A 15,401-nucleotide genomic window follows, 5' to 3' on the forward strand; every position below is an offset into this window, starting at 1 on the left:
CACTCAGAGAACCAGTGAAGTACAGTCCTTATGTGAAGATTCTTTGTTTTTTTAAAGCAGCGCATGGACAGGCTGCCGGTTACATTCTTGAGCTCCTCATCACATATTCCACCCCCAGACCTCTTAAAGACACTCCCCATCTCACCTAACCAACCCAACTCAGACCCGGTCTTATTCAAACCATTTATACTATATTTATTCAATCAAAACCTAAATGACAAAGACAAAACTCAGTTGCTCAGTTTTATTGTTGTTTTTCTCCTTTTTTCTTAAGAATCACCCCATTTGGACAATATACAAAACCACTTTTTAATTTCAGTATGAAGTGCTTCAAAACACACCAGGAACTGTTGACAAAAGACCTTTAAAAAAATGCCTAAGATGGAGAAGAAGCGGGGTGTCTTCTGCAGGACAGCCGACGTGTGATCACCTGTGAAAAACTACACATCATTTCATCTCACACAAAGTGATAAAACACCTGGGATAAACAGTAATCACACCCTCCAGCTGAACTATTCCCCCTCTACTAATATCAACATCAGCTGGCAAACAGACAGGCCTTTTCTGTGGCAGCCTATCACCAGCTACTACAAACCTGTAATACTCTTCGAATCAACCACTGATTTTGTTACATCAAGACAGCATCTTCTTGGCCGCAGCAAAAAGTCTGTAGTGATGTGGCTTTTTGTACGGACTGGTCAGAGCACCTGTACGTTGAATGGGTGCAGCGTGTCACAGTCAGATCAGGCCTGTGCTGCTAGCCTCTCAATGATTTTCCTGTAGTCTTCCACAACAACCTGATAACTCTTCTCCAGCTCCTCGTGCTGCGTCTCGGTGTCCATCTGACCCATGTGGGACACAAGCTCCTCCGGCCGCAGGCACTTCCTCATCTTCGCCAGCTCCCGCTGGTTTTTCTGCACGACGCAGACAACAAGACACACACATTGAGCTTCTTTCTGCCAACAAATGTAGGATTACAAATACATGTTGAGGGCGTCGCCTGCTTTAGAGTTTCAGGCTCATTTGTGGGTAAAAAAATAAGGTAACAAAGGCGATCAAAGGTTACTTATAAACAACATAAAATCTACTATGGATAAAACGTCTTGATGCTGCATTCAAAGTGTTGACATCAGTTAAAACCGCCCCACATTGCGGAGCCTTCTCCCAACATTCAGTCAAACGAATAAAACAAGTTCAAGTGCGTTTTATTGTGCAGCACAGAAAAAGACCATGAGGTTACTCTGCAAGAGTTCTTGCATTAGAACAAGCAAACAGAGCCTGAAATCCTCTCTGATTGAAGCTGGGTTTTCTTTGTCAACTCTAAATCGCACTCACAACATTTGAAGAAGATGAGAAGAATGTAATCGATCGGAAAACCGTCTGATAAGCAAGAACATTTTATGTCATGTGAGGCCGTTTTCGGACGTTTCTAGGAAGAGTTGATGCACCTTAAGGAGTATAGAAACTATTTCTACGCATTGCGTCAGAGTTAGGACCGAATAAAATGAAGAAACTCGCATGACTGAGCAGTGTCTTCCAAGCTAAAATATACTATTCCAGATATTCCCTTAGATTAAAGTAATTCCTGATAAAAGGTACTAAAAAAAGAAAAGAAAGAAAAAAGGCTTTTCATTTTCTACCTCCTGCCTCTTTTTTACCACCAACCTCTTTGGTTGAGATAACTGCTTCTACTGAATTACTACAGCTAGCAAAGTAGGCTACGTCACCACCCTCCGGCGACACCACCCAGCTTAGTTTATCCACTTCAAACCAGTCTATGGAAATGCGTCTGGTTCACATTTCTTCTTAATGGTTTTTCAAGAGATCGCTGGAGAATTCCTTTGCGAGTGAATGGAAATGTGGCAAGAGAATGACTGAACCCTCAACCGTGTGGTCAGATCCTTAAAAAGACCAGAAAAGTGCTCATTTCAATGAGAAATACTGGACACGACTAATAGTACTGCAAATTCAATTCCCTGCATAAACAAAGAAATGAACAAAAAAAAAAAGGTGGCGGTACCAGAGCAACTGACCAGAATCATTCTATCCGTGATCAAGCAAATAAAAATGATGGCGAAACATGAGGATCTGTGTCAGGCAACCTATTAACTTCCACTTGTGGCTATTTCAGGGTGAATTAATAATCATTAAGCCAGTATTTTCAGTTTGCACAAACTTGGTACAAACTTTAACACAGATGCTGATTTCTGCAAGTTTCTGGCCGTGGAAGGACAAAAGTACAGATGTACAGAACAAAATGTTGTGTGTGAAATATCTGCAGGCACATGCATGCAGACATGCTCTCTGGGGAACCAGGGCTAAGAGCAGAAATGTATAATTCCCCCCCACACATTTGCAGAGCAGCGGTCTCTGCCATTCAACAAACTACGGGCTGAATCTCCTGAGGGAAGGAAAAAAAGAAAGAAAAAAAAAAAAAAAGGGACTGCATCTGGCTACCAGATCTTTTGCTGCCACTCTCCCAACGAATTCTTCCTTTCCACTTTACCACATAGGTCTATTCCATGTCAGATTCTGCCTTTTCATGAGACATGTGGTTACCTTGCTGACAGCAAATTCTCTAATGGATGGCATGCAAAGTTTCAGCGAGCAGCTCAAACTGAAAATGTCACAGGCAAACAGGATGTAGGGAGTTATTCTAGTGCACAGAAATACTCTGGGTCTCAGAGAGTGGGAAACACTGACCAGGCCGTTACTCTGAACTCACCGAAGCTCGTTTGGAGCAGGGGAGAAAACAACGACAACAAAAACACGAGAGCACGCACCTCTTTTTCAAAGCGCCCAATTGCAACGAGCCGCCGGCTCTGTCACAAAGTGCTTTAAACACATGTTCGTGAGAAATCATTTCTCCCAAAGAAATGCAAATCGTGACTAATGACATGCGCTTGAATAGAAAAAAGCTCCAGCGGCAGCGAAACCACAGACGCCTGGTGCGCCCTATTGTGGCTCTAACAATACAGCACTGGTAATCTATCAATTTTCGCAGGACTGAAGATCAATTTTTCTGCTGTTTTAAAAGGTGGCATAATAAATAGTGACAATACAAGACTGTATGCCGATCAAATGCATGCCGTACATGTACAATTTGCCCACCCCCATATCAAACAGCTATAATGTTATGCTAACAAGAAGTGGAAGACTGCACACTGGATTCATGTTTGACAGCTGGGACAATCTGGCATCCACATTTTTTTGAATAAATGTGGGAAATGCTCAGAATGTCATTCTGAAAACACCTTTTTTTTTCACCCCCACTGCACTGATGTGAAACCGTAATAATTATATCCTCACCCTGTACGGTCCAAAGAGCCTCTTCTTCACCTCCAACCGGTACTCTCTCGCCTTTCCTTCGTCACTCATGTCTGTTGCTCTTAGACGTAAGATTTCGTACACTCGCCTCGCATGTTTCTGTGTGTGTGGGGGGGAGAAAAATAAGCCATTATGTCTCATCTGGACACACATCCATGCACACTGGCTACAGGAAGTAGAAAATAATGCTGAAGTTGAATTCTGAAAACATATGTTGAGTTAAAGTTGGTCATTTTTAGGCTCAAATTGGACTAATTTCAACCGTATTTGACAGCAATGTTCCAGCTAAGTGAACAGCTGGAACGGTCACTCAATAACAACTTGGATAACCTGATCATAATTTATCAACAGCAGTTTCTGAAACACGCCAATTTGCTGCCCTTTCCTATTTTTCGTTACTGTACAACCATTAGTTGGGAGGTTCTGAACTGCTAAGTTAGGTTAAGGTATCTTGGGTTCAATACAACAGTAATGGACCTTTCCCAATATTTCGGACACCTTCCAGGGACAGCTGTTACCACAGCTGCAGCCTTCTCTCAGCACCTTGTTAATTTTCAACTTGTCTTGTGCCTCGTGGACCATGTCAGCGGAGAAGCCGAGGTGCAGCTTGTCTGCAGCGAAGGACGACAGGCCTTGGCAGAGCTTCACCAGCACGTAGTCTCTCAGCTTCACATAGTTCTCCGATGGGTCTTCGGCTGCAAACGGGCAACATAAAACGATTTACATGAGGTAACAGTGCTGATAATCATGTTTTAACAACCGATTTACAACGCACAAGTCAGTAACAATCGCAACGTTTTGATTGACGACGGCAGTAAAAATATTAGATGAAAGTAGCTGCGATAGTGTCTTGGTCTACAACCGTTTTAATGTAAAACCAACAAACAGACTCCTCTAAGTTACCGGGAAAAATCTTCCCACAAAGATGCAGTGCTGTTTGGTTTTGCAACCAACTCCATGACGTTAACGCCGACAGACCATCACTGAAATCTGGCTAGTTTAATATCAAAAGTGCATCAAGATAATCAGTCAGCTCCTTTACACAGAGAAGAGGAATGGGTACAAATTACATGGCAATAATGTTGGAAATATGACCTCTCCGAGGGTTTCACGCAGCTGTTTCATGGAGGTGAATGGGAAAATTGCTCCCAAGGTTATGTAAAACGACTGAGGTCAGCTCAGTTAATCGATAACCATGTGAGTGAGATTGATTATGACAGTCATAAACATAGCCGCATAAATGCCCAAATGTAACCCTCTATGTTTATTTTCAATTTCCCGGGATCATTAAAAACGGCTTCAACCAGACCAGTTGACCAGATCAATTAAGAGTAGTAAAAGGTGCGAGCACCAGCAACCGCCCTCAATGACACCCTTCTTTACAGTCTTAGCGTATCAAACCCGACCAATGCTGAGAAAGGTGGCGGTTGATTGGCCCAGGAAATGTGTTTGAACTGGAAGGCAACGGGCGCCTTCTGCCAGAGCAAATAAAACACAAGCTCTCACATTCATCTGGTTCTCTGACGCACGCGGTGTGGTGGTACAGAACTGGTTACTGGTATGTTAGCTGTATTACTGAAGGATAGTAAGGGATTTTAGTGTCATGACATTAAAATGACTACTCGCTGGGACATTCTGCTTATTTACAGCTTGATCTCAAAGTTCTAATTGAAATTTCTTCTTTTTTTTTTTCCTTTGAAAGGAAAAGGCTGGGAAGTCTTTTTAGTATTCATTCTCCATCTCTGAGCAAAGAATCCATTTCTATCCAACAAGTTTCAATCAAAGACGTCCCGGTACACGAGACAGTCCCTCAGATTATCTTACCGTCTGGACCCAGCAACTGTAGAAAAAACATAATTTAAACTGTTCAGGGGGTGATGTCCGGATTTAGCTTAAATGTTCATCCTGTGCCACGTTAAAAAAAACAAAAAAACAAATGAGATGCTCACCTGTGATGTCTTGCACTTTGGGCAGACAGCAGTAAAATCTGTGCACTGCCTCCAGAAGCTGAGCTCCGTGACCCTCGCCTTGGAACGGAGGCAGGATCAGCATTTGGCTGGTTAGTTAAAGGTCAAACATGCACGCAAAATGAGAAACCCGGCTCGTTCCAAATGAAATGCAAATGCACACATGTGGCGTCTTAGTTGGTTTTCTCAATAGGAGCAGAAACTCTTTGATTGAAAGCAGCAAACAATACACTGTTATACTGATCCATCAATGCAACAAATCAAATCACATCAAAAGCTTATCTATAAAGTTGTTTTCAGATACAAATCACCCTGGTTTGGTTCTGAAACAAAATCTGGTTGAATGGTTAGCTATATAAGCCAGTAATTTAGGCTTTTTGGGGGAGAGGATAAAGAAATGTATAATTTTCCACTCCTTTTTCATACAAAAGAATGGGAAGGCACGTGCTGCCCCAGCAATTACCTTACACGTGGTCGGGTTTTGTCTGGGTATACGTAGTAATTATAAACTGTCATGTAGCCAACAGTTGCGTAGAGAGTCTCCCCATCTTTATTGTACTTTTCAAATCTGCAGATAAAACACAAAGGCAAACAGGTCAATTACAGGCACACTCCCATGCAGTGTCCATTTTAGCCTCTCTGTTCTCATGCCCACCCCTAAACCCCCCCTCCCTAACATCAGCATGTTAGAGCAGCCAGGGCCCAATTGGTACACCTGCTACAACCTGAATACATTATGCACTTAATTGGAGTACTGCAACTTAGAGGAAGAGAAGGGGTTGGAGGAGGGTTTGAGCTCCTCAAAATCACTTCAGTCCATTTTCCCCATTGTCACCATTAATAGGTGCCAGGGTAAAGAAAACACTGGCAGAGGCTCTTTTTACTGTTAAGACATTGTTCAGTGTTTCAAAAGACAACAGTATTCAATTCAGCTCTTGCCCCTGAAAAATCTGAAAAGGGCTTTAGGCACAAAGGAAGCTCTTGCCTGATCAACAATTCTCCTACGGGGGGAAATATAATCAAACTGGCCTGGTAATTGGTCACAAGCGCCTCAAAGGGGGGCTTTGTTTTTCAATGACACAATAAAGGCTTTAGGGTAACACTGGGAGTGGGGGGGTGGGTGGGGGGTGGTGGGTTGGTGTCAATTAAGGAGGGCACTCACACAAGAAAGAAATCCCAACGATCATCGTCGGCATCGATGAAACTGGCAGTCTCGATGAACCACATAAGGAAGGTCTGGAGGCGCTCGTGGTACTCTTGGAATCCCGGGCAGGTGATATCAGCCTAGGGGGGGAGGGGGGGGGGGGGTGCAAAAGCAGCAAAAACATATGTCATAAAAGATGCAATGATAACCACCAAAAATGAACACTGGAGGTGAAAAACTGGCTCGGTGCGGCAGCCAATGACGTTCGCACCTTGTGAATCTGGTAGGTGAGCTCTCCCGCCTCCTCGTTGTGGACTGTGTACGAGTGCAGCAGAGTGCCGAAGGGTTTAAAATTGGCCTCCTTCTCCAGGAGCGAGATGAAGTCGTCGGTGTTGCCGGTGAATCCGGCGGGAACTATTTCACGGATCTTCCCCTCGACGTCGTCGGGCTGCGGGACACAATGAGATCAGGATCAGTGATTAAACAAACAGGTCACGAGGGTCAAAAAATGTTTGGTGGATTTCCAAAATTCACTTTGTGCCTTTCTTTCTTCTTTTAGACAAGGCTGCGATACACAATCTGTAATTATCCATTTTTGGCGCCCGTGAAAAGAAAACCATTAGGCAATTAAAACTGTCAGCTGAGCGGAGACCACGGCACCACCCTCCCCCCTTTTCCCCGTGACGAGGCCACTTAAATCACTACATTTACTACTCATGTTAAACCATGAATATGTGATGAAGTTGCCACAATAAAACGCATTTTCTGCTTCTCACTGGGAAATAAAATCTTATGAATTGATTTCAACTTAACAAACCTTTGGACATCCATAATAGAGGCCTCTCCTCTAATCCTGCCAAGTGAACCCAATCAAATGAATTTGCCCCTGCGTTTTCAAAGAGCCTCAGAGACAAAGGGGCCCTACCCTCGGACTTTTTACCCAGTGCAACGTGTGGTTAGTTCAGCTGTAATGTTTGCATTGTATCCATTTCCACAAGGATTGACATGAGAACACTTTGCTAAGCAGCCCTTTCACACCATTTACATGTGTGATGGGCATTATTGCGGCACAGAGACCCTTGCTGCTCAGCATTGAAAACTGGGAAATGAAGAAGGTCTGAGCAAAATGCACTACAAAAGGCTAATACAACATACTGCTAATTCCCCCCTTTCAGACATCAGCTAATATCTAACTGGAAGTAATGCACCTGCAGCTGAATGCCTCTTAACCATTGTAATTGTTCAGCCACATTTCTTGGGAACAAGGACCACACTTAAAGGACCATGGACAAACAAGTTGCTTTGTCCTGGGCACTCTCCTACATACTAGACACTAAATTGCACAGCCTTCCAGAATAGATGCCTTAGTTTGGCATGAATATAACTTAACAATGTTCCTTTAGAGCAGTTTGTTAATGTCTTTGATTTGTAACAATAAGCACAAAGGGAGAACAAACTATCTAATTTGTTGTATTGGCATTATTTCATCGCTTTAACCCACTTCGACATCCATTCTACACTGAATATTTGCAGTGTTTCTACTGCTGGTGATTGCGGTTTGAAGTTTAAAGCGATACACATCCGTGGGGATTGTCAATAAAATAATGAAAAAGACAAAAAACTTTTATAGAACTATTCCAGTTTCGTTCAGTTCCCTGCCCACGTGAAAAAAAAAAAAAAAGATCTGGCACCGACTCAAAAGTGTTCTGGGAGACGTCCAGCAGTGCGGCGGTTTTTGGCTGATTTAAAGGGGAGAAGGTGAGTTTCGATCAGACTCTTGTATCAATGTGACAGCTGCATCAACTCCATCGCTGCCTCCCCTCGTCTCTCGCCAGCTGCACCGCACCCCGACCATCCACACGCACTCAGAGACAAACACTCTTCAGATGCAGCCTGAACTCTGCTGCTCCCCTCGCTCTCTGCCTCTACGCCAGCTGCACTCAAACCCTTAACAAGGTGAACCGACACTCACGGGTCAGCGCTGAACTCTTAGCAGAGGCGCACACCTCCATCACAGTTCGGCTTGAATATCTGCTTCAAACCGCGCTGCCCCCAAAAAGTGCAACGGCTCTCCTTATTTAAATAAAGAAATAAGTGAAGTTTGTTTCTTTATATAAATCTATCGTCCCGGTGCCTTTCACACTTCTAAACGCCAAACTCGGACGTGTTCGCAAGTTATCCCACGTTGTAAAGACAGGACAGATGTCCCGTAGTTGACTCATTTGACCTCAGTAGGGGCCAACAGCTAATTCTGGCAGTTTCACCAGACATTTAGAGGAGCCGGTGCCCTTTTGTGAAGTCTCAAAGAGCGGGACAAGCATTCCACTTTACTGTCTTTACTTTTTATTTCACATAACAGCATCTATGTTTCTTAAAGGTAACACATGTACAAATATGTGCATGTATATATATGAGATACCCCACCAGGTCACATCACTCCCCCTGCTGATTCAGCCTCACAAACAACTAGGAAGGATGGAAGGATGGAAGGAAGGATAGAAGGAATGATAGAAGGAAGGAAGGAAAGAAAGAAAGAAAGAAAGAAGGATGGATGAAAGAAAGAAAGAAAGAAGGATGGAAAGAAAGAAAGAAAGATGGAAAGAAAGAAAGAAAGAAAGAAAGAAAGAAGGAAAGAAAGAAAGATGGAAAGAAAGAAAGAAAGAAAGAAGGATGGAAAGAAAGAAGGATGGAAAGAAAGAAAGAAAGAAAGAAATAAAGAAAGAAGGATGGAAAGAAAGAAGGATGGAAAGAAAGAAAGAAGGAAAGAAAGAAGGATGGAAAGAAAGAAAGAAAGAAAGAAAGAAAGAAAGAAAGAAAGAAAGAAAGAAAGAAAGAAAGAAAGAAAGAAAGAAAGAAAGAAAGAAAGAAAGAAAGAAAGAAAGAAAGAAAGAAAGAAAGAAAGAAAGAAAGAAAGAAAGAAAGAAAGAAAGAAAGAAAGAAAGAAAGAAAGAAAGAAAGAAAGAAAGAAAGAAAGAAAGAAAGAAAGAAAGAAAGAAAGAAAGAAAGAAAGAAAGAAAGAAAGAAAGAAAGAAAGAAAGAAAGAAAGAAAGAAAGAAAGAAAGAAAGAAAGAAAAGGGTGGAAATAGCAAAAAATAAATAAATAAAAATCAATGTCTCATGTTAGACCTCATAAACAAAAATCATTGTCTTCCGACTGGGAGGAGCAGGATTAGTGCGCTGGCACAGGGGACCGGTGCTGTTTAGTCTAACAAAGCAGGAGATCTTTAACTGGAATAATGTCAAACCTCAAGAAAGACTCAGGTTTCTGAGTCAGAGCAGGAAAACAACACAAGAAAAGCATCCCTGGCTATTGACTCTCCTTAAAGAGTAACTGATTGTTTTGGAGGCGATCGCTCATAAAAGCTTCCTTCTATTGATCCGAATCACAGCTTCTTTTTTTTTGTTGTTTTTTTTGTGCGTGCAAAAGTTGAGATGAATTTCAGAAAAACTGTCACATTTTGAAAATCATTGTCAGCCGCAAATCACAATGAACTTCACTCGAGATAAGTAACAACTTTCACAATAACACGGTTCGACAGCAGCGTTCAAAACGTCCAATCAAACGTTAAAAAAAGGGGGGGCTTATCACTGCGGGCCTGCCACAGTTATTTGAACTGACTTCATGCGGCACAACAGTCAGAAATTAAAATGAAAACAGCCTGATTAGAACTAACAGTAATGTCTTCAGTCACCCACCATTTCTGCGTCATTTTTGAAGTTTGAACAACGGTTTTAGAACAAAAGTTTTTGACACGTTAAGTTTGCAAAATGTCGACTATGATCATATTTATACATTTTTTTTTGGGGGGGGGGCACTAATGGCCTTTATTTGACGGTGGGTAGACAGGAAAGTTCAGGAACTACAACAAGCTCGCCTGACTTTTGTTAAGTCACAATTCTTTTGTCGCTTAAACACGGAGATTCACTTGAGGGTTAAACAAATGACTCCCTTTGTTTCTAACAATCTTGACTTTGAGATTTGGATTTATATTTTCAATTATTTGTCATCAGAGACATAAATGAGACACCTGTGCAGAGTTTTTAGCCTTCAGTTATGCGACTATTCATCAAGCCACTGAACAATCACAACCTCTCTGCAGCCATTAAACTCATCTTATTTCTCTTTCTTTTTAAATAATCTGCTATAGTACCAATAATGTAGCAACACGGCAACAACTAAAAGGTACATAGAGCTTGCATTTCATTACAGTTTATGGAGCTCTGCGCAGGCAGGGACAGTTTACTTCAGTTTGCTACTTACAACAGCGTTAGCTAACACAGTAGCTACCTGGGCAAGACGCCCCAAAGGAGGCCAACGATCATTTTGATCATGAATGTGACCACTTAAAACGTAACCGTGTTGATAACCTGCTGTTAAATCATGAACTGTAATTAACACGATGCTTCAGACGAAGGATCCAAACACACATCAGGCTGAAACGAACCGAAACTGATATTTTGGTACTTTCAAGCTAAATTTCAAGCTTAATTTTTTTCTATAATAATTTAGTCTTTAAATAATTATAACAGAGTTAGACAATACTACGTACTTGTCCTGTCCTACTGTCAGGCAGAACGAGCCCTTTAGACGTTTCTGTCTGAGATCTCATGTACTTTAATGCAATTTCATGACCAAAAAAACGTTTCTTTGTTTTTTTTTTTTAGTTTTTCGCTGTCAGACAAATGAATGAGTTATTGAAAAGCACCCTGTTGAGCTGACAAGTTCAGCTGGTGCAAAGGCCCTCTCGCCGGGGGGTCCACCCCCCGCCCCCATAACAGTTTCTGAGGATGGGTCTCAGCTGGGTCAAGTTTTTGTTCAACGCAGAGCTGCAGCATCCCAGTTGAGACGGTTGCAAATCAACTGGGAGAGTCACAATTAATGGAAGAACTGCAATTAGTTAAGATAACTGCGACTAGGTGTATATTACTGCTGTAAGCAACTCAATTCACCTGAACAAAAACAGCTGTGTGAAACGTATAGAAATGTCTCATCACTGACTGATACAGGAGCAGAACTTTCAATTGCACCCCTGTCGTCAAACTGTGGTCATGACACGTCTGCCACGGGCGATTTTTGTTTAGAAAACCTCAAAGTTAAACCTTAGTGTGTTTATTCGGGAATAATTTGGCGTTGTTGTTTACAAGGATTAAGTGAATTATCAACTTATAACTAGATTTAAACTGCGAGACTGGCAGGAAAATGGACAGTGATAGAAAGCTGGACTGTTTTTGGTCATCTTAAGTGTTCTAAATGTGACATGACCACGATTTAAAAAGAAAAGAAAAAGAAGAGCAAAGCGGGTCTCACCTCCACACAGTCAAACGTCTCGGTGACTTTTGAGGAATATTTCACTTTGAAGAGGGTGCACAGGTTCCCAGCGGTGTAGAACAGCTGGATCTGAAGACCTTTGTATCCAAAAGCAACCTCGCTGCAGGAAGAAATCCATACAAATGTACAACCGTTTGGTGCAGTGGACATGCGGAAGTTCAACTCACATCAGCGGGACAATAACAAACATGTTTTTAATTAAAATAGTTAAATATGCACCTGGTGGGGATAATAAATGTTTACTCTGGCCACTTATTTCGCTGTGCTGCATTGTTTCTTTCATCATCGTATCACAAACACTGAATGACAAAATAGATTCATCATTATGCAACCGTGTGATTAAGGTTTACTAGCAATTAGCGCTTGCTGAAATAATTAATACCCCAATTACAGAGTTCCCTTTGAGCTGATTGCAGCAGGCGCAAAAATAACTAATCCTAGTTTTGACTAATTTGGAAGTGCAATTTAGAGCATAACGACGTGCTGCCGTAAGTCCAGGCACAGATACAGGTGTCACTGCCAATAACAGAGCATCGCTCAAGTTCAAAGCCTCTTTCGCACATCGCATTTCAGTAAAAATGCAACTCTTTATCAACCGTTTTGAAAACAAAGAATTTAAGCCACACCAACATGCAAAATTAACTAGCACTCGTGCTCCACGTGAGGGTCCGCACTGTTTGTCTGACATTGAAAATCACACTTTTCTTACTAACTCTTCATCAGTTTCCGGCTACGAACGTGTAACAATTCGCATATTTGCACAAACGTACAAAAAAACATATATTCCATAATGAAAGAATGGTCAGATATGACCAGAATCAGCAGGTTTGGAAACCGATTCCAAAGGCAGATGTGCAAAACATTGTCCATGAAAAGTGAAATGACTCAACAAACTCTCTTTAAAAGGACGAGTTTGATATTTTGGGAAATGTGCCTGCTGCTTTTTCTTGCCAAAAGCGCAGCGAAAGGTTAAGATCACCCATGTGTAGCTGTATTTAAATTCAAACTAATTAAGATGTAGTTACCTGGATAAACTCAACCTGGATCCAATAAACATGGCAACGCTTCTAAGATTTAGTAAAAATGTGTCTTGAAAGTTGAAACGGAAAAGTGAGTGTAGCGGTGGGTGGAGAAGCTCAACAACCACCCAAACAAGCGGTTCATTTGTGTGCATTTGTCACCTCACAGCAAAGTGTTTCTGGGTTCAAACACGGCAGCTGAATGGAGCGCCTCTGTGAGGAGTGTGCATGCTGTTCCCTCGCCTGTGCAAGTTTCCTCCCGGCGTGAGCACGAGTGTGAACGGTCATCTATTTCTGTCGATGCGTCACCTCTTTGACTGACAAGCGACTTGTCCCACGTGCAGCCTGGCTCTCGCACGCTCTCAGCTGGGATTTTCCCTCATTTCCTGGTTTTAACTTTCAGTCAGACACAGAAACGAGAGCTCAATCGGATTCACGTACAGACAATATTCATTCTGAAGTAACGCGAGAGGCTCCTCTCCTTGCCCCATTTCAGTTTGTGGAACACCCAGTGGATCCAGGGTTCATCATAAAATTAGTGAGAGAAGATTTGTGACTCGGCCTTTGAGTTGAAGAGGCAGGCTGACATAAAGACAGCTAATCGTGTGAGTTAATGAGTCTAAAACAGCGGGGAAAGGTGTGTTTCAGATGATGATTCTAACCCAAAAGGCTGTCCTACAACCTTAACCTATAAGAAAAACTCTTAAGAGTTTCTATATCATCATACTAACTGTAAAGCATACAGTAATGACAAAAAAAAATACAATAAAATACTCACTCATCTCCAAATAATTGGTGGCTGTATTCTGGGTGGAATGCGGTGCCATCATCTTCAACATCCTCGGGAAAACGAACTGAGAGTGAAAGAAGACCAATTATTTACAGAGAGAAATTCAATCAATTTGCCTTCTCTCATATATAGAATTAAGCAAAAAGACACGTACCCAGCTTCAGACAGATAGCTTCATTGGTATCACACTTATATTCAGCCAGCTTCTTCTCCATGACATTTACCCCTGTGGAGAGTACAAAGCACGTCATTTGATTAATAGTAGGTCTTACACACATATATATATATTACATCTGAACTGAGTATCTTCCCATTTTGACCTGTTGGTTAAGTGAAACAAGGCATCTGAGGGAGTTGCCTTAGGCTATGAAAAATTATTATCTCTTAACGTTTCATTTTCTAAAAAAGCATATTTGCAACAAATGACAATGAAAACAGCCGTTGCTTACAACTTTAAATCAGTTTATTGCTGTACTGTTAAGATGCTGCGAATCAAAACAGAACTACACAAATTAGCCCTCACTTTGAGGAAATCCATCACCTGTTGTATCGAAATTATTTAGTGTACAATCAACCACGCCGTACCACTGCGTTTATGTTAATGAAAAGGGGATTACCATACTCTAATTATTTGTGCCAGATGTGGAAAACAACATCTGCTGTCATTAGTTACTTGCAGGACAAAAAAAAAAGAGCACAATAACTCTCTCACTCTAAACAATGTAAGCCTAACTCTTTGTTACATCCTCTGTGTCCTACGGAGTTTTTGACAGTTTGAGCTGCTCTACAAAGGGGATTTACAAGTGGGTATTTGAACAGCATGCAATGCCACACGAGCAACATCAACTACAAGCACGCTCATTGTTTCTGACAAGTGAAAATTGTGCAGGTGAGCTGTTAACGCATTGCAGCCATCGCTGCATCGCTGTGGTACAGTAAACTAACGTGAAGTCCGCATCCATCAGTACAGCCACATAGCACGCTTGAATGGAAACATGCGCGTTACATAAACACACAAAAACACTGGATGCCATGACAGCCTGGTAGCATGCTGCAAGCGTTAGCACACAGGCCCTCTTCTCCATTTGCAATGCAACGTTAGCTAGCTTAACGCGCCGATTTGCAGAGAGACATTATGCTGCCAGTCAGGGTTAAATCGGTGCTGACGTCCACGTGTGAGCGAACATGTATTCAAATAAAAAAAAGCCATTGACGAAATGAAACATTTGGGCTCTTACCCGCCATTTCTGAATACTGTAGAGCTGTGTTGTTGTCCCAAAAGACCCGCGGAAACAAAAGCACTTCCGGGTTAACGTTTTTCCGTGGAAACAGGATGTAGTTTTTTGTTGTTGTTTTTTTTTTTACTTGTACCGTTGCACCGTTGTATCGACTGTAGAAAATATTCCGTTCATGTAAGAATAACGATGTAATGTGCTTACAACTCCTTTTTGGATAACGAATTTATTGCATAAAAAAATGGTTATATTCAGTATCGTAACTGCTTCAATTACGGCGTCAGTTTTACAAATGTGCACCTTGGGATTAATATATTAATGTCCCCTCCATGCTTACACTGAGAAATAGATTGGTGCCCAAGTCTGTCAGCATTTCTGTACATTTATATTTAGAAAAATAACGTTAAGTACTCTAAAATGATGACTGAGCTAATTGACGTCCCACTTTGTAATTATGATTTATTCAACACATTTGATTTATTCATATAAAGTTATTCATGTTAAAACGCTTTGTGTGGTTGTACTGAATTTCCTAAATGGCAGACGAGGAATATTTCTAATTCGGGTCACACTCAAAAAGGCAAAAATGT

The 15,401-nt window shown here is 41.6% G+C and overlaps 1 protein-coding gene across 1 annotated transcript; it reads right to left on the bottom strand.

The window, feature by feature from the left end:
- Positions 1–682: 682 nt before the first annotated feature.
- Positions 683–14,893, bottom strand: hat1 (histone acetyltransferase 1). The gene is made up of 11 exons (XM_072397054.1): positions 14,815–14,893; positions 13,731–13,802; positions 13,565–13,640; positions 11,747–11,867; positions 6,710–6,886; positions 6,457–6,578; positions 5,758–5,862; positions 5,277–5,383; positions 3,871–4,022; positions 3,310–3,426; positions 683–914 (listed from the first exon to the last, which is right to left on the bottom strand). The coding sequence occupies exons 1-11, from the start codon at positions 14,819–14,821 to the stop codon at positions 744–746; spliced, it is 1,227 nt and encodes a 408-aa protein (XP_072253155.1). The 5' UTR covers positions 14,822–14,893; the 3' UTR covers positions 683–743.
- Between the last annotated feature and the right edge of the window lie 508 nt (positions 14,894–15,401).

This window comes from Leuresthes tenuis, unplaced genomic scaffold (genome assembly GCF_036924035.1).
Source record: "Leuresthes tenuis unplaced genomic scaffold, fLeuTen1.0.hap1 SCAF_12, whole genome shotgun sequence".
NCBI classification, from domain to species: Eukaryota; Metazoa; Chordata; class Actinopteri; order Atheriniformes; family Atherinopsidae; genus Leuresthes; species Leuresthes tenuis.

What these genes read in the sequence shown, in the direction of transcription:
- hat1 (XM_072397054.1), bottom strand. An exon ending in AGCTATCTGTCTGAAGCTGG is followed by an intron (nt 13,641 to 13,730) that starts GTACGTGTCTTT and finishes TTTCACTCTCAG; the next exon opens with TTCGTTTTCCCGAGGATGTT. An exon ending in TCACCTACCAGATTCACAAG is followed by an intron (nt 6,579 to 6,709) that starts GTGCGAACGTCA and finishes CTCCCCCCCTAG; the next exon opens with GCTGATATCACCTGCCCGGG.